The 22,600-nt window shown below is 44.7% G+C and overlaps 1 protein-coding gene and 1 non-coding gene across 2 annotated transcripts in view; both read right to left on the reverse strand.

Annotated features, from left to right (window-relative positions):
* Window positions 1–22,600, reverse strand: part of rin3 (Ras and Rab interactor 3) — a 98,159-nt gene that overhangs the window by 25,036 nt on the left and 50,523 nt on the right. Inside the window, exons 4-6 of the mRNA XM_080202376.1 lie at window positions 12,299–12,371; window positions 5,161–5,252; window positions 293–1,705 (exon numbers count right to left, since the gene is read on the reverse strand). Coding sequence (XP_080058502.1) covers window positions 293–1,705; window positions 5,161–5,252; window positions 12,299–12,371 — 1,578 coding nt within the window. The remainder of the gene's footprint in view (window positions 1–292; window positions 1,706–5,160; window positions 5,253–12,298; window positions 12,372–22,600) is intronic.
* On the reverse strand, window positions 19,284–19,475 carry LOC145352831 (U2 spliceosomal RNA). The gene has a single exon (XR_013888599.1). It is a non-coding gene; the product is annotated as a U2 spliceosomal RNA (small nuclear RNA).

The following is a 22,600-nucleotide window of genomic DNA, read 5'->3' on the forward strand; positions in this document are numbered from 1 at the left end:
CCCTATTTCCCTACATATTTTACCCGCTAATCCCTCTAACCTAAGCATCTCAGGACACTAAGAGGCAATTTTAACATGGCCAATCCACCCAACCCGCACATCTTTGGACTGTGGGAGGAAACATCTAATTCCCTTTTAAAAGGCTTTTGTGGATTCGGCCTCCACATCAGTTAGTGACGCAGAATTTAATCGTCTCACCCATTATGGTGCAACAATTGTTTTCTGAACTCTCTCTCAGAGGCCGTCTTAGTTCTAGCCCGATAAATTAGAAATGGTAAATGCCAACCCTTACCCAGTTTTTCTTCCGATTGATAAGACACATCTACCATTGTGGTCAGCTCGGTACTTTGCAATAAGTAGCTTTTGAGCTGTGTCATCATCTGCCGAATCTCCTGCAGCATTTCCGTGCTGGAGGTATGGCTTCCCATCACTTCCAAAGCATAGGCTTTATAATCCTGCACCAGGCGGCCAAAGTACGACTCCTTCTCCTGGGCCAGCTCCGTTATCTTCTTCTGGATCTTTCTGTCCGTCGAACGGAAAGCATTCAGGACGTTGCTCAGTGTCACGATTGACAGTCTGCTTTTGGCCTTGTCCAGCATCAATGAGTGTCGGTGTCTCTTGGCTCGTGAGCGAGCGTTGCCTGGATCCTGCTCTTCCTCCGTGCTGCTGGTCGAGTAGGAATCAACTTCTGAAATAGGAGTCAGCACATTACCGTCGGGAGAATACAACGACCCATCAGGTATTTTCAAATCCAGAAAGTTAGAGGATTGCACACATTCACTCTGGACTGAAGTGTTAGAGGCATCTTCTGATTGATCCTTTATTGTGTCTAACTTATCGACATTTGCCGCTTTATTTTGCTGATCTGTGCTAGGGTGTTCTTGAAGGATTTGCTCCTTGGCAATTTGGCTGGATCTTTTTTTCCTTCTTGGAGGTGCTACAGGTGCAGACTGACATGTTTGCTCCCCTTGCTCCACCCTGGTCCTGTCTGAGGTGCTGGTGCTAAGGTCATCATCAACATTCTGTGGTTTCTCAATCAACAAATCCTGGTGTTCATTCACAACAGGCTTGATGAAGGCTTCAACTGGCGGCTTAACACTCTGTGTATCATTGCTCTGTGCTGCTCCTTCAAGTTCTTTCCTTGCCTCCTGAGTCTGGCTGCTTGTAGCTTGCTTTTCTGGTGGACGGCGCCTCGGCGGAACTGGTGGGAACCTGTCACGACTTTGCGTCACCACGTTACCAGTGTTGATTTCAATTTCTTTCCTCCCCTTGGACAAGTCGATTAAAATTTCCTGATCCCTTCTGAGGTCGATGTCTTCGTTGTTTTTCTTGAATCCGCTGCTATGCAGCAACTGGTTCCCACTTCTGCCGCTGTCGGACAGCGTAGCAATCAGCTCCGAGTGTTTCGGCCGGGGAGGGAGTGGGGGAGGCCGCCTCACTTTCAGATCCATGTCATGTGTGGAGTTTGAGTTTTGCTCTGCTGAGAGGGCAGTGCTGCAATATTCCTTTATAAACACAGGATTGACAAACCACAACTTGTCATTTCCTGCTGAAAGCTCAATCTCACATGAGCACTGTTTCTTATCAGCCAACAGGCCAGGAGTTTTCTGAGGATTATGAGTCTGGTTATTAATGACGTTCAAATCTTTCAAAACTGCAAACGTTTCTTCTTGATTTCTTTTGTTTATGTAAGAATTCCAGAAATCTAACACAGAGGACATAATAAGCAATAAATCATTTCATTCAAAGTTACTGCATAACAATCTATAAATAGCCACGTACTCATAACATAACCTTGTACTGATTAGATATTAATGAGAATATGTGTAATTTTAAAATCAGTTATCCTTATATGAATGGATGTAAAGTTTCTCATTATGTTGACGGCCATGCTCAGTGTCCTGTAGCGTCAATGGGACTAGCAGGGTAAATAAGTGAGGTTACAGAGATAGGGCCTGGGTGGGATTGTTATCAGTGCAGGCTTCATGGACAAAAATTGCCTCTTTCTGCAGTGTAGGGATTCTATGATTATATTTTTCACAGTTTATATCTTTGAAAACCATAATAGGTCTCGCTGCTGGTTCTGCAACATGGGAATTTTGAAACTGGACTAGGAATGGAAGAGTTGGGAACAGAGGTCAAAGCTCAGCATCTTAATTTTCAACCTGCCAATGGCAAATCAAATGAATTGGGCCGCTGACCTCTGAACTCAATTCTCCTTTCCAGACGTGCAGTCTGGCAGATTCAGAATGTGCAATTCTATTTCTTGCATTTGGACACACTGCAACAATCCTCAACTTGATTGCACAATTGGATTCCTATTTTGAACGTGTACTGGGGCAAATTTCTGCACTTTTCCCAATTGCCCGCCTTAGCTTAAATGGACAGGGCAAAGTAAATTGCAGCAAATCTGTGCCATTGATGGCACTGTCCCGGGGTTTCTGCAGTTCTTCCACCAAGGTATGCTGGACGAGCGGAGAAATGTGTTATGTCTTGTGGTTCTGAAGTTTAAAATAATCAGTCTTTTCGACATAAATACTGCAGCTTACATCGAAATGTACTTCTCAGATTTCAGCATCTACATTTGGTGCACAGACTGTAGTACAGCATTAAAACCAAAAGAACTGGGAAAACTCAGCAGCATTTGTGGGAGAGGAAAAAACATCTAAGGAGCAGGACAGCTGTCAAGGAACTGTCAAGACTGTTCAAGCTGTCAAAGAATAGTAGATTAGATGGCATGGGGGTAAAGGGTGGTTATATGGGTTGGCATGAGCTGCCAAACCATGCCAAAACATTGAATGTATTCAAGAGGCAACTGGATGTAGCATTTGGGGCGAATGGGATCAAAGGTTATGGGAGAAAGCAGGATTAGGCTATTGAATTGGACAATCAGCCATGATCGTGATGAATGGCGGAGTAGCTCAAAGGGCCAAATGGCCTCTTCCTGCTCCTATCTTCTATGTTTCCATGTTTCTATGAGCTGGCATTAAGCTGGCACGGTGACTATAAAAGGGCTATGGGGATGCGGGAGACTTGGACATATGAGGCGCCAGGAGTGGTGAGTGGGGTGCATGAGGTGGCATGACTGGGGTATGGGCATTTTGTGGGTACGTGAAGGGCGAGGTTTGGAGGGCTGCTTTACCTTTTTTTTAAAGAACGTGGAAGTGCCCAGGGCACAGGGGCAGGCCTTCCAATCAGCGTGCCTGCCTCCATGTCTGGCAGCTCTGCATTTGTTCCGGGGAGGGGGGGAGCGGGGAGAACAGCAGCAGGCCCCACGTCTAATCCAGCCTACCCTCAGGGATGAAAATCCGAATTGTGAGCGGCCGTTTGTCAAGGTCAGGCTCGCACAGCCGGGAGTTCTCCTGTTTCTGTGCTCCTGGTCCAGGAGTGAAAGTCTGGGTCAGAACTACCACTTTGAGTCCAATATGACCCTACGTTGGATTACAATTTCCAGTTAGGTCACATCTGAAGCATTGGGTGGAATTTTCCCCCAAGAAAAGGTGTGCTTTTACAACCTCATCCTGCCTGTCATTCGGCGAGGCAAACTGGTAAGGTTGCATAAGAGCCCCAAAAAATTGAGTTCACACCTGATTTCTGACCTCCCCCAATCTCACCGGCCCCTATTCTGCTGCCCGTATTTTGCGCCTCTCATACTATTTTCCCAGCTCACCATGCCAATTGAACGGGTATGACGGTTGAGGAGGAACTTCTTCACTCAAAGGGTGGTGAATCTCTGGAATTCTCTGCCCGTTGAAGTGGTGGAGGCTGCCTCGCTAAATATTTTTAAGACGCGGGTTGATGGGTTTTTGATAAGCGAGGGGATTAAGGGTTATGGGGAGAGGGCGGGGATGTGGAACTGAGCCACGACAGATCAGCCATGATCTTATTGAATGGCGGGGCAGGCTCGAAGGGCTAGATGGCCTACTCCTGCTCCTATTTCTTATGTTCTTAACTCTGTTTCTCTCTCCAGAGATGTTGCCGGACCTGCTGTGCAGTCCAGCACATTCTGTTTTTAATTTCAGATTCCCAGCATCTGCAGTATTTTGGTTTTATTCCTTGACGAAAGCACAACAGTGAGTAATGTGACATTTTGAATGTGTAACTACACGTGACAAAGTTGCTGAATTGCATAGGAACAGTATAAAAATACAGCAAAATTATTGCGCAAGTTTACTCCTCAGCCGTCTTCGGGAGTTCTTGAAAGCAGCTTTCACGGAACCTGAAGGTGTCTCACCAGTAACATCAAATCTTGATATAGGATTAGGCTGGCTGTTTCCTTTTTTTGACAGGCACATTCACGATGGGTCAAGTGGCCTCCTTGTGTACTGTAAAGCCTCAGTGTAAAGGAATGTCCTTTTAGAACAGAGACGAGGAAGGGGAACAGCACGGTGGCACAGTGGTTAGCACTGCTGCCTCACAGCGCCAGGGACCCGGGTTCGATTCCCCGGGTGGCTTGGGTCACTGTCTGAGTGGAGTTGGCATGTTCTCCCTGTGTCTGCGTGGGTTTCCTCCCACAGCTCAAAAATGTGCAGGTTAGGTGGATTGGCCATGCTAAATTGCCCCTTAGTATCAGGGGGACTAGCTAGGGTAAATGCATGGAGTTATGGGATTGGGCCTGGGTGGGACTGCGGTCGGTGAAGACTTGATGGGCCAAATGGCCTCCTTCTGCACTTGTAGAGATTCCATGAACTTCTTCAGCCAAAGGGTAGTGAATCTATGGAGTTCATTGCCACAGAAGGCTGTGGAGGCCAGGTCATTGAGTGTATTTAAGACTGAAATGGATAGGTTCGTGATTGGTAATGGGATAAAAGGATACGGGGAAAAAGCAGGAGAATGGGCTTTAGAAACTTATCAGCAATCATTGAATGGTGGAGCAGACTTGATGGGCTGAATGGCCTAACTCTGCTCCTATACCTTATGGTAAATTTTCTATGATTAGAAACTAAATTGAGTATTACTTTTTTCTAACTTCTTTTAATTGGAAAATAGTATGTTGGCTCATACTGTAAGCCAATGATGCAACAGGGGATGAAATGGCTTGAATTTGTTACTGGACTCAATGAGTAGTTTGTGGATTGTGGTGTTGTATTTAAATTGTCAGCAAGCATTATTATTCAAGATGTCAAACACGGATTCACCAAACTTCCCTTCAGTCCGTACCTATTCCCAGTTGTGAAATAACTTCCAGTTCTTCACAGTTTGCTGCTTCTGTTATTGCTTGGGGCAAAACCAGTGTCGAAGGTAGAATATCTCTACAAGCACAAAAGTAAGGATACAGAATAAGATCTTAAAAATGCACATCACAAAGCTGTATGGTAAGTCTATGAACGGTTGAAAGATGTTATTTTGAGCAGAGAAGGGGATAGGGAGCAGGAGGGCGGATAGGGAGTGGAGAAGGGAATAGTGGGAGGAGAATGGGATGAGGAATGGGGAAGGTGGAAGGGAGTGGGGAGGGGGACAGGGAGCGGAGGAGGGGACAGGAAGCGGAGGAGGGGACAGGAAGCAGGGGAGGGGACAGGAAGCAGGGGAGGGGACAGGGAGTGGTGGAGGGGACAGGGAGCAGGGGGAGGGACAGGGAGCGGGAGCGGGGCAGGGAGTGGGGAAGTGGACAGGGAGTGTTGGAGGGGACAGGGAGTGGTGGAGGGGACAGGGAGCGGGGAAGGGAACAGGGAGCAGGGAAGGGAACAGGGAGCAGGGAAGGGAACAGGGAGCAGGGAAGGAAATAGGAGCAGGGAAGGGAACAGGAGCAAGGAAGCAGACAGGGAGTGGGAGAGGGGATAGGGAGCGGGGGAGGGGAAAGTGACCAGGGGAGGAGACAGGGAATGGGAAGGGAACAGGGAGTGGGGAAGGGGGTAGGGAGCGGGGAAGCAGACAGGGAGTAGGGGAGGGGACAGGGCACATGGGGGAAGGGACAGGGAGTGGGAGAGGGGATAGAGAGTGGGAGAGGGGATAGGGAGCGGGAGAGGATACAAGGTGCGGGGGAGGGGATGGGGAGTGGGGGAGGGGATAGGGAGTGGAGGAGTGAACAGGGAATGGGGAAGGGGACAGGGAGCAGTGGGAGGGAGTGGGGGAGGGGATAGGGAGTGGAGGAGTGAACAGGGAAGGGGGAAGGGGAGAGGGGGGAGGGAGTGGGGGAAGGGACAGGGAGCAGGAGAGAGGATAAGCAGTGGGGGAGGAGACAGGGAGTGGAGGAGGGGATAAGGAGCGGGACGGGGGATAGGGAGAAGGGGAGGGGACAGGGAGCAGGGGAGGGAATTACAGGTGGTAAACCTCAAAGCCCTGAGCATGAGTAAAAAGGGGGTGTCTTTGTACCTACGCTCCCCAAAGCTTTTTGCCATTGGAGTTTTACATTATTTCTTTACATAGAGCCTTTCATGCGTTACAAGACAATCCAGAATATTACAGTCAGTGAAGTTCTTATGAAGAGTAGCTATTATTGCATTGTAGGCAGTCATGGCAGTCAACTCCTGACTTTCTTTGAATGGTACCACTGGGATCCTTCACAGTAACCGATAGGGTAGATGAGGCATTAGCTTAACGTCTTAGCCTGAAGACAGCATCCCTGACAGTGCAGCTGCCCCTCAGTACTGTACTGCAGCATCAGCCTGCCTGATATGCTCAAGTCTCTGGAGAGGCAGTGGGAAGTGTAACCACTGTGGGAAGGCTCTTACCAAATTCCATCACATGCATCCCAAACGTTTCTGAACCAGAAAAGTTTCAGTGTGTATTAATATTGCCAGAACATGATTGTTAGTTTATCTCGGGAGAGACGTTACAAAGAGCTGAGGCTGTATCTTATTTCTTATTTTCCAACACACATCTGTGGTTTTGCATTATCACTGCTGATTCATCTGGTCTTTCACAAATGAAAATGCTTTTAACCCTTTGTTAGACTTGTGCTACAGAAGAATCGTTTCAACAAGTAAGTGAAACAACTTATTACTATCAAATGCAAGTCTCACGTTTTGCCAGTCAGAAGTTGAATTCCTTGAGATGGCACTACATAATAATAAATGAACAGGCGTTCTCATTGTAATACAAGTATAGTGAAACAAATGATGTTGCAATCTAAATATTTTTGCCTTTTACCTCACTGCAGAATCCATAATTATTATTATTTTTATTCATTCATGGGTGTCGCTGGCTGGCCAGCATTTATTGCCCATCCCCAGTTGTCTGAAGGCAGTTGAGAATCAACCACATTGCTGTAGATCTGGAGTCACATGTAGGCCAGGCCAGATAAGAAAGGCAGATTTCCTTCCCCTAAAGGACATCAGAGAACCAGATGGGTTTTTCCGACAATCAACCATGATTTCACGGTCATCAGTAGATTCTTAATTCCGATATTCTTCATTGAATTCAAATACCACTACCTGCCATGGTGGGATTCGAACCCGGGTCCTCAGAACATCAGATGATTTTCTGGATTAACAGTCTTGTGATAATACCAGTTGGCCATTGTCTCCCCGGATTATGTAAGTTGTATTAATTAAGGGAGAGACAGTTGCATTAATTAAGAGGAATATTAGAAAAGAGAATATTAGAAAAGGAGTATTAGAAAAGAGGAGTGAGCAAGTGATCAAGGATAGAGCAGGTTGATGATGTGGTTGAATGCACCAATACATATTCGATGGACTGAGTAGTCTGTTTATATATCTATCCATACATGAATCCAAAGAACAAAGAACAACCCAGCACAGGAAACAGGCCCTTTGGCCCAACGAGCCCGCGCCGCCATCTTAACAAAGCCATTGGGTTGATTTTTAGTCAGGGCCACAACAGACAGTCAGCATAGGTGAAGTCTGTCTCTCACCCTCATGCAGCTGAGGCAACTCATCAGTTAATCTGGGGGGTGGGGGAAGCACCTGGTTCCCATGCAGAGCCTACTGATAACTGGAGACTGGAGGAGGGGTGGGGGAAGTGACAGAGGAGGCGCAAGAATATGAAGTTCTTTGAACTGCTCTTCTGAGAACGCTTCAATGTTATTTTTTTAAATTGATTTGTGTCGCTGGCTGGCCATCGCTAGTTGCCTTTGAACTGAGTGGCTTGCACCGGCCATTTCAGAGGGCAGTGAAGAGTCAATCACCTTACTGGGGCTCTGAAGTCACATGTAGGTCAGAGCAGGTAATGACAGCAGATTTCCTTCCCTAAAGGACATTAGTGAACCCGATGGGTTTTTCAGACAATCAACAATGGTTTCACGATTGTCAGCAGATTCTAAATTCCAGATATTTTTTATTGAATTCAAATTCCAGCCATGGCTGGATTCGAACCCAGGTCCCCAGGACATTAGCTGAATTTCTGGATTAATAGTCCAGTGATAATACTATTAGGACATTGCTTCCCCATGTTTATATTGTTGGAAGTAAAAAATTAGCAGGGCATGCGCAAAGAACTCATTTGTATCTCAGGCTTACAATCCAGAGCCAAGATCATTCAAGCAAGGGACAGGAGTAAGGCATTTGGCCCCTCGAGCCTGCTCCTCCAATTAATAAGTGTTCCCTTCCAGTCGGGGAACACTTCAGCAGTCAAAGGCATTCAGCCTCCGATCTTCGGGTAAGTGTTCTCCAAGGCGGCCTTCAAGAAACAAGACAACACAGAATCACCGAATAGAAACTGGTAGCCAAGCTCCGCACACATGAGGACAGCCTCAAATGGGATCTTGGGTTCATGTCACACTACATGTAACCCCCACCATACTGCCTGAGTTTGCAAAATCCTACTAACTGTCCTGGCTTGAGACAATTCACACCTCTTTAATCTGTGATTATCCCTCTGTCCACTCACACTGTTTGTACTTGTAAAGACTCGCATTCCAATCGTTCTTCACATTCCAATCTTTAGTCATCTTGCAATTGTGTCTTTGCCTATATATGCCATGTTTGTGAACCTACCTTCACTTACCTGATGAAGGAGCAGGGCTCCGAAAGCTCGTGATTCCAAATAAACCTGTTGGACTTTAACCTGATGTTGTGAGACTTCTTCCATGGCTTTTTCAGGAAGAGAGTTCCAAAGACTCACGACCCTCTGAGGGAAAAAATTTCACCTCATCTCCATTTTAACTGGGTCACCTCATTATTAAACAGTGACCTCTAGTTCTGTATTTTTCCACAAGAGGAAACATCCTTTCTTTATCCATTTTGTCGAGACCCCTCAGGATCTTATATCTAGATTCATCGTAGCACCTGTACTTGTACATTAAATGTGTTCTTCTGCTTGAAAGAGAAGTCCTTCTGACTACCCATTTCGAATCAATACCCAAGAGGGTCATAAATGTCCTAGCCTCATTGTTAGGCTGTTGCTAACCCATTTATATAAGTGACAGTACTTAAAATAGGCTCACACTAGGGCTCTGTACCAGAGTTGGTGCCTGGAACCAAATCTTTGCCAGCAGAAATGCAATATGCAGGGAACACTGCTTCTTTGTACTGACTCTCAAATGTAGTCCAGCAGTACACATGCACATTAATAGGGAGAGCAGTGCTTAACTTCAGTACCATTCTCCTTGCAGCCTGAGCACTGACTAAGTTCCTTAATACACTACCCTTTACATTGGTTTTCATGTGATAGTTTATTCCGAACTTGAGACTCTGTACTAAATGATGTGATATCAGACTGATAGCATCTCCCACTCCAACAGGAGTCTTTCACTCCGGTGGGGTTCAGGGTAGTTCCTGGCCAGCAAACTGCAGTTGGAGCCACTGCCCACGCACGGAGTTAGGGAACTGTCAGACTCTGCATTGCACAGAATGTGGGAGATTAGAGTGTGAACTCTTGCTGAAAATACGATCTTGAATTAAACCAATTTTCCTGCAAATTCAGCACTTAGAATTTTTTTGGGAGAATCAGGCCTGTGGGGAGCTACTCCAAACCCCACCGGAGCGAAATATTCCTGGCAGGATGGGCAATACTATTGGGCCCAGAGAATTCAGTCCTGGGCCCAATAATGACACTTAAATTACAGGAAAAATAGTTTAAAATCACTTATCTGGTCTTCTCGCTGGTTTCCAGCGTGGTCTCAACCGCGCATGTTCTCCGGCTGTGGGAGATGCGCGAATCCCGTGAAATGGCTGACAGGCGCATCTCCCAACCCAAAGTGCCAAAAAATTAGCACTTCGCAATGGGAGAATCGGGCCTGTTGTTCATATTGTGTAAGTGTAAACAGGAACACAAAGTTACAAAGTGACATTGGTGGATTACTGAGTGGACAAAATCTGAGGCAGACAGATTTTATAATGTGAGGTAATGTGAGCTCAACCACTTTCGGTGAAAAAAATGGACTTGGTCTTTCTTCAAGTGGTCAAAAGTTAGCGACACTGGAGGCCCAAAGAGGCTTAGCAGGTTTTCAAAATGTCGGATATAAAACATAATCAGAGTGGCTAATGAGATGTTAGCCTTTGTAACTAGGGAGTCCGATTGCAAAGGGGAGGCAGTATTAGCGCAGCTGTACAATGCTCTGGTTAGTCATGGGGCCATAACCTTAAAATTAGAGCCAGAGCATTCAAAACAGAAATTAAGAAACACTTCTAGATCCAAAAGGTGGCAGACATGTGGAACACCCTTCAACAGAAAGCGCTAGGTACTGGTATAGTGAATCATTTTCAACCTGTCATGATAGCTTTTTGTAAGCCAAGGGCATGAAGGGTTATGGAGCTAAGAGAGGTGGACAGAGTTATTTATCAGCCATGATTCAGTGAATGAAGCTCAAGGGACTGAATAACCTACTTTTGTTCCAGTGTTCCCAACTGAGGAGGTCACAGCATTCAAAAAATAATTCAGGTGTTGGAGATTTCTCTTCCAGTGATAGTGATCCCTTGGAATCTAAACAAGTCCTGGGATTAGAAAGATATTTTCCAGATATTATCCCCTCAAATAGTCCAAGGATTTCTTCCCTGTAATTTTTTACTCCTCGCAGGAGATGACATGGCCACTGGTGTTTGTGAGGAATGACTGGGGCAATGGTGTTAACTAGGACAGTATGTGGGTCATGCTTAATGGACCTGCGAAATATTATTGTCTGCCATTCTTTTGTATGTTCATAATTCATCAACCTGTGAAGTCGCAAGTGACACTGTGAGATTGTCAGTGAATATAGAGAGGTTCTTGTTTAATAAGGGATTGGGGTTATGGGGAAAAGGCAGGAGAATGCAGACGAGAAAAATATCAGCCACGACTGAATGGTGGAGCAGGCTTGATGGGCTGAGTGGCCTAATTCTGTTCCTATGTCTTATGGTCGAGTTATCTGAATTGGAGTGACAATGATCCTTTGAGAGTTTTGCATCAGACTATCACTCAAGCCATTTTAACAGCTAATTATTATTTTGAGGTGTAGTTTAAAAAGGAATGTTTAAACAATGCTAACGTTGTTGAAAGCAAACAGGAATCATTCCCTACAGAGTCAGTGGGCTCGATTTCCACTAGTGGGCAGCTGATCAGCAGCAAGTATTAGCCAACCAGTCTATCCAGCAGAGGACACACTCCAGTGATCTTGAGGCTTTGGCCTCCCTTAAATTCAGGTGAGCCATGGACTACCTAAGAGGAGAAGGACTTCTTTTTTTCCCAATTTGTCCATAGGGATCGCACATTCCTACCCGCAATGTTTCTCTTCCTCTATTTAAAAGGAACTGACAACAATAACTTTCAAGGAAAGGACAACATCTCAGTGCTAACAAAATCACTTCCTTAGGTTAAGATACCAGTAATTTAAGATTCTATGTCTAAAGAAGTGATACCAACACTGAAATGCTGGTGGTCTGAGAGGGAGAATATTATGTTCTGTTTGGGTTATGATGCATTTGGAAAGGTGAACTCAGTGATAAAGTTACAGTCATACTCATATATTGTGGTCTCTGCTGTAACACAATTATTCATTGTCAATATATGAACCAGGTAAAATATCTCACTTCAGTAGAATCTTTGCCATAGATACAGGGCTCCTACTAATCATAGCAGAAATGTTCCACAACCAATCTCAAACAGTGCATTGGCATTGATGTAAAATCTCTATGGCATCAATGATTAAAGCGTCTGCTGTAGACTTGCACTCAGTTGGAACTGTGCTCAGAGTATTCACAAAGGGTTAAAAATTGGGTCCACCCTGCTGCAAAAACGCAGCATAGTGATAGATGCCAAAATAAAGATTTATTTTCAATTGATAAAATAATATCAGACATGCTACATATAGTTTTTGTTGTACAATAGCAATACATGTACTGGGATTGTACAGAACAAATGTTTAAAAACTTGTATTGTGTGCAGAGTTACATGAACCAAGCGGATCTGACAAGCAGCGACTTACCTGCTCACACAATAGAATGCCACCAACTTGAAGATGTCTTCAAACACCAATAAGGAGCCATCCAAGTACATAACTGAAAGAGAAGAAGAATCGAGAGCTTCATTACCCTTCTGTAACAGGGTTATATTGTTTATAAAGAGCTAGGGACTAATCGTTAGGTTAGGATAACTGCTGGGATGCTACATTTTACTCAGACATCTTAACAGACTTGCTGAGATTTTCCAGCATTTTCTGTTCTTGATTCAGATTTCAGCATTCGGGGTATTTTGCCTTTGTGGCACATTTTACTCCTGCACTGGAATCATGTGCCAAGCTCCAGTGTATTAATCTATCAGTCTACCACGCACATGGGGAACAGCAGGAAATAAACTCCATGGGGCTCTAGCCCTTTGGGTTTAAACTGTGATTATTTTGAACTTTGGAGAACTAGACGGCATAACATAGTGACAACGTTTGACTGTCAGTAAAAACCCAAACATTTTCAATTAATTTAATGCTGAATGAAATTGGGAAATCAACTTGACTTAGAGAGACTGAGAAAAAAATTCTGAGGGAATTGTGCAAAGATGGAATGGCCACCACCACAATAAACACTCATTAACTAGGATGCTGACAATGTCACAGAAGCACTGAGAAGTTTAAACTAAAGTGCGAGTTGACATTGAATAACTTTCTCTAAAGGCACCAGTGTAGGGGAAAGGGTAAGCTGCATTGTTCCTTTAATCCTTTCAAGAGAGAAAGAGTCCAATTTGTTCAATAGCTGGGAGCTCAGTGAAAATTACAGCAGAAACCAGGACAATTTGTTTCGAAAAATTCACCACACATCTTCATCCAAAGTCAAATCTTTGGATTAGATGCTGAGAGGCTGTTTCCCCTTCTGCGAGTGTCTAAAATCAGACGGCATAATCTCAGAATAAAGGGTCATCCATTTAAGACAGATACAAGGAGGAATTTCTTCTCTCAGAGGGGAGTGAATCTGTGGAATTCTTTACCGCAGTGGGCTGTCGAGGCTGGGTCGTTAAGTATGTTCAAAGCTGAGATGGACAGATTTTTGATCAGTAAGGGAATTGAGGGTGATGGGGAGGGGGAAGTGGACTTGAGGATTATCATATCAGATTATCTCATTGACTGGCAGAAGGGACTCGATGGGCTGAATGGCCTACTTCTGCTCCTATCCAAAAATTATTTTTTGGATAGAAGCAGACTCCAAAAATCCTATTTCAAAGCCTGCGTCAGGAATCAGGTGAGTCCGTTGACAATTTCAAAACAAGATTGAAAAATTCCAGAAAATGTCAATGAACAGAAGAAAGGCTGCTGGATCATTTTGAGGTTTTGCACATGCTGATTGGAAAGGATAAACTCGTAACATCGCAGATGGTAAATACTGCCAGAGCGCATGAGTAGATTGATGAAGAAGCTGATTACCCAAATAACTGGCATTCAGTTGAGTCAATAGAAAGGCAGGGGGTTGTTGTAGTGCAACAGCAACAAATGAATGGACACCAGACAAAGCGGAAGATGTTCAGGAGCTGCGGAACATTGCACAGAATCATAGAATCCCGACAGTGCAGAAGGAGGTCAATTAGCCCATCAAGTCTGCACCAACATGAATCCCACCCAGGCCCTATCCCCGTGACTCCACTTATTTACCCCGCTAGTTTGCCTGACACTGGAGGGCAATTTAGCACGGCCAATCCACCTAACCCGCACATCTTTCAGACTTAGGGAGGAAACCAGGGCACCCGGGGAAAACCTACGCACTCACGGGGGGAATATGCAAACTCCACACAGACAGTCACCCGAGGTTGGAATTGAGCCTGGATCCTTGGTGCTGTGAGGCAGCAGTGCTAACCACAGCGCCACCGCGCCACCCATGAGGTCATAGGCAGAAGGAAATGTCCCACATGTGAATTAAACTGCAAAGCTTGTGGAACCACTGGAAAAAGATGCGCAGAATAAAGAAAGAAGGTGATAAATGAGTTATCAGAGACCGAGCAACAGGGTGAATGAGAAGGAAGAAGATCCAAAATACCCATATACTGACAGGTGACAGGCCCAATCAAGTGGGTGCGACAGGGGTCTTGGCTGAACCTTGCTTCTTTTCAGGGAGGTCAATTGCATCTCGTTGTCACTCAGGCCAATAACAGGCCTTCCCAAGGATCAAGGACCCCGGGGCCACCCACCAAGAGTTCTGGCCAATCAAAGGTTGGCAGCTCTTCGGGAGGTAGACTTGAAGACATTGAAAGAATGCAGTCTACATGAAAAATGTGTTCAGAGTGCAGACATAAGCATCAGAAAGAGAAGCTGGTAGCTACTAAAGTGCGAGCCAGACACTGGCATTCTAGGGAAGCTGATATCTTCACACATAATCAAGAATGTTATCTCACAACCGCAACCTACTACTCAGTTCCCTTTATTGGAAGGTTGAAGATTTGAGACTCACAACAATCATCTTAGAAGTACGAGGTGTGGTCCCTGAGAACGAATAATGTGTGACAATGGAAGTCAATTTACTTCTAATACCCACACCTAGCCTTACTGTGGGGCAGTATGCTGGCACAGTAGTCAGCACTGCTGCTTCACAACGCTAGCGACCCGGGTCTGATTCCCGGCTTGGGTCTCTGTCGGTGTGGAGTTTGCACTTTCTCCTAGTGCCTGTGTGCGATTCCTCCAGGCGCTCCAGTTTCCTCCCACAGTCTGAAAGTCGTGCTGGTTAGGTACACTGACCTGAACAGGTGCCGGAATGTGGCGACTAGGGGAATTTCACAGTAACTTCATTGCAGTGTTAATGTAAGCCTTACTTGTGACTAATAAATAAACTTTTACTTTTGTCACTCTAATCTACACCTCTCAAGGCTGACATGAAATCACCTGCAGAACTATTGAATGGAAGAAAGTATGAGACAACTCTGCTAAGTAAGATGCTCCTCCCAGTGGTGGGTGCCTGGAACGCGCTGCCAGAGGAGGTGGTGGAAGCAGGCACATCAGCAACATTTAAGAGGCATCTGGATGGGTACATGAATAGGGAGGGAATAGAGGGATATAGAACGAGTAAGGTCAGAAAGATTTTAGTTTAGTTAGGGCATCATGATTGGCACAAGCTCAGAAGGCAGAAGGGCCTGTTTCCGTGCTGTACTTTTCTTTGCCCTTGTTCTTCCCTGTAACCAGGAGGAAGTAAAGCAACAATTCATTGTCGCACTGATAGAAGGAGGACACTAAACTAAACATGCTAAATTCATGTCTGAGTCTTGAAGAGACAACTGTACATGTACAGCATCCAATTACGAAAATCTGGAGCCCAGCAAAAGTTGCTGGTAAAGTTAAGTATCCAAGGTCAAGACCAACATTGGTGAGCGAGTGAGCAGGTGCAGAGCTAACATTCGACCTGGAAGAGCAGGAAAGATCACAAACATCACCAGGAACATCGCTCTCCAGCAAGGCAACATCAACATTATTAACAAGTAATAATATCACCAGCAAGTGACACATCTCAGAAACACCAAGCGCAACACTTGGAACACCAGAAATGCCAGGAACAACTTACACAACATCACCCGTGCAGCATGCCAAGTCATCACTGAAAGAAATGAATGTCAAATCCACAAGATGAAGACACAACATCTTACCAGCAAAGCGACACTGTGAATAATATCTTTCTGAGAAAAGTAAACAAGCTATGACAGACCTTCAAGGCCTTCAGTTAGTTTATAACATTTGATTATTAATCCTCTTTAATCCACAGCACGGTGGCACAGTGGCTAGCACTTGCTGTTTCACAGTGCCAGGGACTCAGGTTCGATTCCCAGTTAGGGTCGCTGTCAGTGTAGAGTTTGCACGTTCTCCCCATGTCTGCGTGGGTTTCCTCTGGGTGCTCCGGTTTCCTCCCACAGCCTGAAAGACGTGCTGGTTGGTTGCATTGATCCGAACAAGCGCTGGAGTGTGGCAACTAGGGGAATTTCACAGTAACTTCATTGCAGTGATGATGTCTGCCTTACTTATGACTAATAAATAAATAAAACCTTTTTTCTAGTTTAGAAAAAAGAGTTTGGAACAGTTATATTGTGTGAGGGACATCACATATGGTCTTTAAAAAAAACGGATGTTATTTAGTAATATTATTTGTAAAGCACTAGGAGTTAATTGTTATGTGAATATATGTCCTGGGCTACTGCACTAGAGTCACCTGCTTTATTAGCAAGGTATCATTCTGTCACTTCCCCAGTCATACACAGAGCAGCACAAATAAACTCAGCAGAGTGCCAGTATTCCATGGTGTGATTATTTATTGCTTATGGGAGGCAGAAGACACAACAAATAGATAATAATATGTGAAATGATCATCCAGGAGGTCAGTTGGCCCATCATTTCAGTACTGGCCCCATGAAGAAGCAATTGACCAAGTGTCACCCGCCTGTCTTTTCCCTGTAGCCGGCAAGTGTTTCCTTTTTGGAAAGTAATTCTGCTCCCTTCTGAAAGTTTCACTTGACTCTGTGTCCACCACGCTGTCACGCAGCATATTCCAACTCCTAACCACTTGCTGTGAAAAAATGTTTTTCCTCATGTCACTAGTTAAATCCGTGCCCTCTGGTTCCTGATCCTTCCATTAATGGGAGCGATCTCCCCTTATCCACCCTCAGGATTTTGAATACCTCCATTATATCTGCTTTCAAATTCCTCTTCTCCAAGGTGAACAGTCCCAACTCCTCCAATCTCTCGACGTAGCTGCAGTTCCTCATCACCAGCACCATTCTCAAGCATCAATATTTTTAAAACATGGAGAGAAAGATATCGGACACTGTTGAACTCAGTGTTGAATATGAAAGGCTGAGAAGGGCCTCATTTGAGGATAACGAAGAGATGGAAACTCAGGTCACGCTTGCAGACTGAACGGAGGTGTTCCACAGATTTCATTAGTGCGGCAACAATAATCTCTCCCTCAATGTCAGCAAAACGAAGGAGATTGCCATCGACTTCAGGAAGTGTAAAGGAGAACATGACAAAGTAGGAAGGGTTGAGAGCTTCAAGTTTTTAGGTGTCCAGATCACCAATAGCCTTTCGTGGTCCCCCCATGCTGACACTATAATTAAGAAAGTCCACCATTGCCTCTACTTTCTCAGAAGACTAAGGAAATTTGGCATGTCAGCTACGACTCTCACTAACTTTTACAGATGCACCATAGAAAGCATTTTTTTGTTGTATCACAGCTTGGTATGGCTCCTGCTCTGCCCAAGATTTCAAGAAACTACAAAAGGTCGTGAATGCGGCCCAATTCATCATGCAAACCAGTCTCCCATCCATTGACTCTGTCTACACTTCCTGCTGCCTCAGCAAAGCAGCCAGCATAATTAAAGACCCCACGCACCCCGGACATTCTCTCTTCCACCTTCTTCCATTGGGAAAAAGATACAAAAATCTGAGGTCACGTACTAATCAACTCAAGAACAGCTTCTTGCCTGCTGCCATCATACTTTTGAATGGACTTACATTGCATTAAGTTGATCTTTCTCTACACCCTAGATATGATTGTAACACTACATTCTGCACCCTCTCGTTCCCTTCTCTATGAACGGTATGTTTTGTCTGTATAATGTGCAAGAAACAATACTTTTCACTGTATGTTAATACATGTGACAATAATAAATCAAATCAAAGATTCAGCTCCCAATCTGCATTTGGTCTCCCTGTTGTAGAGGAGAGTGCGTCCTGAGCAACAAACACAATTTGTGAAATGAAAAGTGTTAGCATGGACGAATTCAGAAATCACTCCACATCATGAGTCCCGATCTGGCTTCCAAAGTAGCTTTATTTAACACGGGTGGAGAGAAAGCTTCTGGTCTAATCCCAACGCTTTCTCCGGAGAATCAGTGTGAAGATCTCAACATTTATACCTTTGCTGGAGGATACATTCACATAGTACAGTCACACAGTTAGATTTAGCTGGATGTTACCCAGATGAAGATAATCACTATTATTTCTTAAATTGCAAAGACATCAAAACCCATTTCTGTATAATAACCTAATACTGTCTTCATTCACAAAACCAGCTAGAGACATTGAAATACATTTGCATACATCTAGGCTGGTGGGATGCCTTGATGGGTGAGCCCTGGTTCTTTACTAATCCTGATTGCTGTCTGATTTCTGGCAATTATCAGGATCTCATTCTGTGATTGTCTTGTTGATGAGTCTTTGTGTATGTTAATGTCTTTAAGCTGGTGGGTTGGCTCAAGCTCCATAGTGTACGGACAGGACATTCTGCAGTGTCAGACTTAAAGCTGTAAGATCTTTAACCTTGTTTCATCCCAAAAGGGATGCTAAATGCCATCTTATGTGCTCTAGCTAAGGGGACCGATTTGTTCTCCCCCAACAGAAAGTAGTACATGTGAATTGCTGCTTAACTGTAAGGGTTTATTTGGGACCCTGAAGGAGGGGAGAAGCAGATAAGAATAAGGCAAGTGTTGCATCTCCTGCACGTGCATGAGAAGGTGTCATGGGAAGTGCACAGGCTGGTGGGGAGGGATTGAGGAGCGGATCGGGATATCCTGGAGGGAATGGTCCATTCCGAATGGCAAAGGGCTGGAAGGGAGCGGGTAGGACGAGAGTAGGTGTGAAGGGCATGGGACAGACATCATTGAGGACCCTGTCAACCCCAATGAAGGCAGATTCTCACCCTTGGAAAAAGGAAGATATATCAGAAGTACTGGAATGGCACTGGAATAGATGCAACAGAAACAGCGCATATGTGAGAATGGAACAGCATGTCTTGTGGTTCCCATTACCAGAAATTTGAAATAAAGATACTTCTAAACTCAAACGCTGGATCCTTATGAAATGTATTATCCAGATCACAGCATTTTTTATTTTTTTTACTTTATTCCAATCCAATCAAGTCAAATTAAAGCCAATTCAGAGTCCCAACAAGTTGGGACATTCCTGATCCAAGCTGACAAGACAGGGCTCTCACCTCCTGTCTTGGGCTTGATCTACATGATCCAAGCTGATTGGAGTAGGTGTAGCTCCTCTTCCAGGGCTTGATCTCATTTGCATCTTAGCCAAAAGACCGAGATGCCACTTTAAAAAATTGCTTCAAATGAAGTTAAAATGTAACCTAATGACTTCAACCAAGTACAGCATGTCGATACTACACTTGATCTTAGCCAAAAGGCTGAGGAGCGATTATCCAGATCACAGCATGTGCTGCAAACTGATACATTGCCAATTTGATATACAGAGAGTGATGTGGCACCTGGATATTTATGTATACATACATGTGTACAACTAGTTCCTAGGTCATACTGGAATACTATAACAAATCCTTTTTCAAGGAAATAGGGTAGAAGAAATGGTGTCGAAGTGGCTGAAGGAGTCAGAAGGCTTCTAGCGGTTATTAGTCAATAGCTTTTCCCCAGAAATGGAGATGCAGAAGTTGAGAAATGAAAATGAAAGAATCAGAAATGGACCATACGACAGCGAAGGAAGCTGGAAGTCAAGTCGATGACATTTCCTGGTTTGGGGCAAGAGCAGCAAAAACTTCAAGACCTGTATTTCTCATTGAGACAATCATCAAAATACTAAGTAACTGGATTTTACAAAAATCATTTTTAGCCAGTGGAAATCCGCAGGGGCATTGGCGGTGTAGGTGTGGTGTTTCTGCCTTAGTGAAGTGGTGATGTGGAGATGCCGGTGTTGGACTGGGTAAACACAGTAAGAAGACTCACAACGGCTGGTTAAAGTCCAACAAGTTTATTTGGTAGCAAAAGCCACTAGCTTTTGCTACCAAATAAACCTGTTGAACTTTAACCTGGTGTTGTGAATCTTCTTACTTAGTAGAGTGGGTCAGGGCACTGATCTCTGCAAGGAAATTCAGCTAGCATGCAACAATAACAGCTTGTGTTTAGATACTGCTTTTAAGGTGGTGCTAAATTCACAGGAGTATTGTAAAGCAGTATTTCACACCATGCTATTTAAGGCAATATTAGGACAGATGGCCCAAAGATTAGTCAAATAGCAGGTGTTAACAAGCATAACGAAGGAGCAAAGGGAAGTGGAAAGGATTAGGGAGAGAATTCCAGAGCAGCGAGCCCAGGCAGCCGAACATATGGTCACCAATGGTATATTAAGAAGTCTCGCACCACCAGGTTAAAGTCCAACTGGTTTATTTGGAGTCACGAGCTTTCAGAGCACTGCTCCTTCATTAGGCGAGGCACTAGTATGGGAAGTGGTATTGTCAGAATAGATGCAACAGAAAGAGCGAATCTGTGAGAATGGAACAATGTGTCTTGTGGTCCCCATTACCAGAAATTTGAAATAAAGATACTTCTAAACTCAAACGCTGGACCTTAATCCAATGAATCAGTTGATGAACGAGCAGCGCTCAGGAAGCTCGCGGTTCTAAATAAACCTGTTGAACTTTAACCTGGTGTTGTGAGACTTCCTACTGTCCCCACCTCAGTCGAATGCTGGCATCTCTGCCTCATAGTCACCAATGGTATCGGTCACAAATGTCTCTGGTTTAATCTGTAGTCGTGCAGCTGGGCACTAAGAGAGCAGGGCGCGCAAGTCAGTCACTCCTGATCTGACAGTGAACCCTGAGAGTGCTTTGTTAGGTGAGGAGAGGATCAAGCTCAGATCTGCAGTTCATAAGAACATAAGAAATAAGAACATAAGAAATAGGAGCAGGAGTAGGCCATCTAGCCCTTCGAGCCTGCCCCGCCATTCAATAAGATCATGGCTGATCTGTTGTGGCTCAGTTCCACTTTCCCGCCCTCTCCCCATAACCCTTAATCCCCTCTCTTATCAAGAACCCATCAACCCACTTCTTAAAAATATTTAGCGAGGCAGCCTCCACCACTTCAACGGGCAGAGAATTCCAGAGATTCACCACCCTTTGAGTGAAGAAGTTCCTCCTCAACTCCGTTCTAAACCACCTCCCCTTTATCTTGAGGCTGTGCCCCCTAGTCCTACTGTCTTTTTTGAGCGGGAAGAGTCTCTCCACCTCTATCCTATCCATCCCATTCATCATCTTATACGTCTCAATGAGATCTCCCCTCATTCTTCTAAACTCTAACGAGTACAAGCCTAGTTTATTCAGCCTCTCCTCATAGCTCAATCCCCTCAACTCCGGTATCAGCCTAGTAAACCTCCTCTGCACTCGGTCAAACAATCTGCTGACACTGGCTTTGCAAATTGACGCATGAATAATGGTCAGTTGAACAAGATACCAAAAGACAAGTGCCCTTCATGTGATTGTGAGGGGCCATGACTCAACAGAAGGCAGTTCCTATGTAAAACGCTAAGAAAAGGGAGAGATTTGTTGGGGGGGGTTGGGCTGGAAAGAATGCACATTTCTCCACGTCACCAAGTTCCCAATTCATCAGCCCACAAAGCAGCTTCCTCTTACTAGGTCTAGTTCTGCTAATCACTACAGCGTTGACTGTAAGTTTCAATTCACCAATCTCCTTGACAGTCTGTCGCCCATTTGAACACCCAGACTTTTGAACTGGAACTGCGGTCCAGAGCTCATCACCAAACTTCGATTCTCATCAAGGGTTAAGAGATCGCTAGTTTAGTTCCTCAGCTCTTTCACCATTTCAGGACACTTAAAAAGAAGACTAAAGAAATTTGGCATATCAGCTACGACTCTCGCCAATTTTTACAGTATCACAGTTTGATGTGGCTCCTGCTCTGCGCAAGGCCGCAAGGAACTACAAAAGGTTGCGAATGCAGCCCAATCCATCATGCAAACCAGCCTCCCATCCACTGACTCTGTCTACACTTCCCACTGCCTTGGCAAAGCCAACATAATTAAGGACCGCACACACCCCGGACATTCTCTCTTCCACCTTCTTCCTTCAGGGAAAAGATACAGAAGTCTGAGGTCATGTATCAACCAACTCAAGAACAGCTTCTTCCCTGCCGCTGTCAGATTTTTGAATGGATTTACCTTGCATTAAGTTGATGTTTCTCTGCACCCTAGCTATGACTGTGATACTACATTCTACACTCTCTCGTTTCCTTCTCTATGAATGGTATGTTTTGTCTGTAAAGCGTGCAAGAAACAATACTTTTCACTGTACACCAGTACATGTGACAATAATCAAATCAAATCAAAAAAGTCAAAAAAATGCAAACATTTGTTTATCTAAACTATTTCTTGGATGTGGTGTATAAAATGCCGGACTGCAGGTAACCTCGTGTCACTTCCTTTATAAGTTACCGGTGGAGGGAGATGGTATGAGATTAATACAGGGCAGGAAGTGACATATGTCCGGCCTACAAAGCAGGTTTTTCTATGTAAACAAG

The sequence above is a fragment of the Carcharhinus amblyrhynchos genome, chromosome 14 (assembly GCF_965287045.1).
Source record: "Carcharhinus amblyrhynchos chromosome 14, sCarAmb.v2.hapA, whole genome shotgun sequence".
Taxonomy (NCBI): Eukaryota; Metazoa; Chordata; class Chondrichthyes; order Carcharhiniformes; family Carcharhinidae; genus Carcharhinus; species Carcharhinus amblyrhynchos.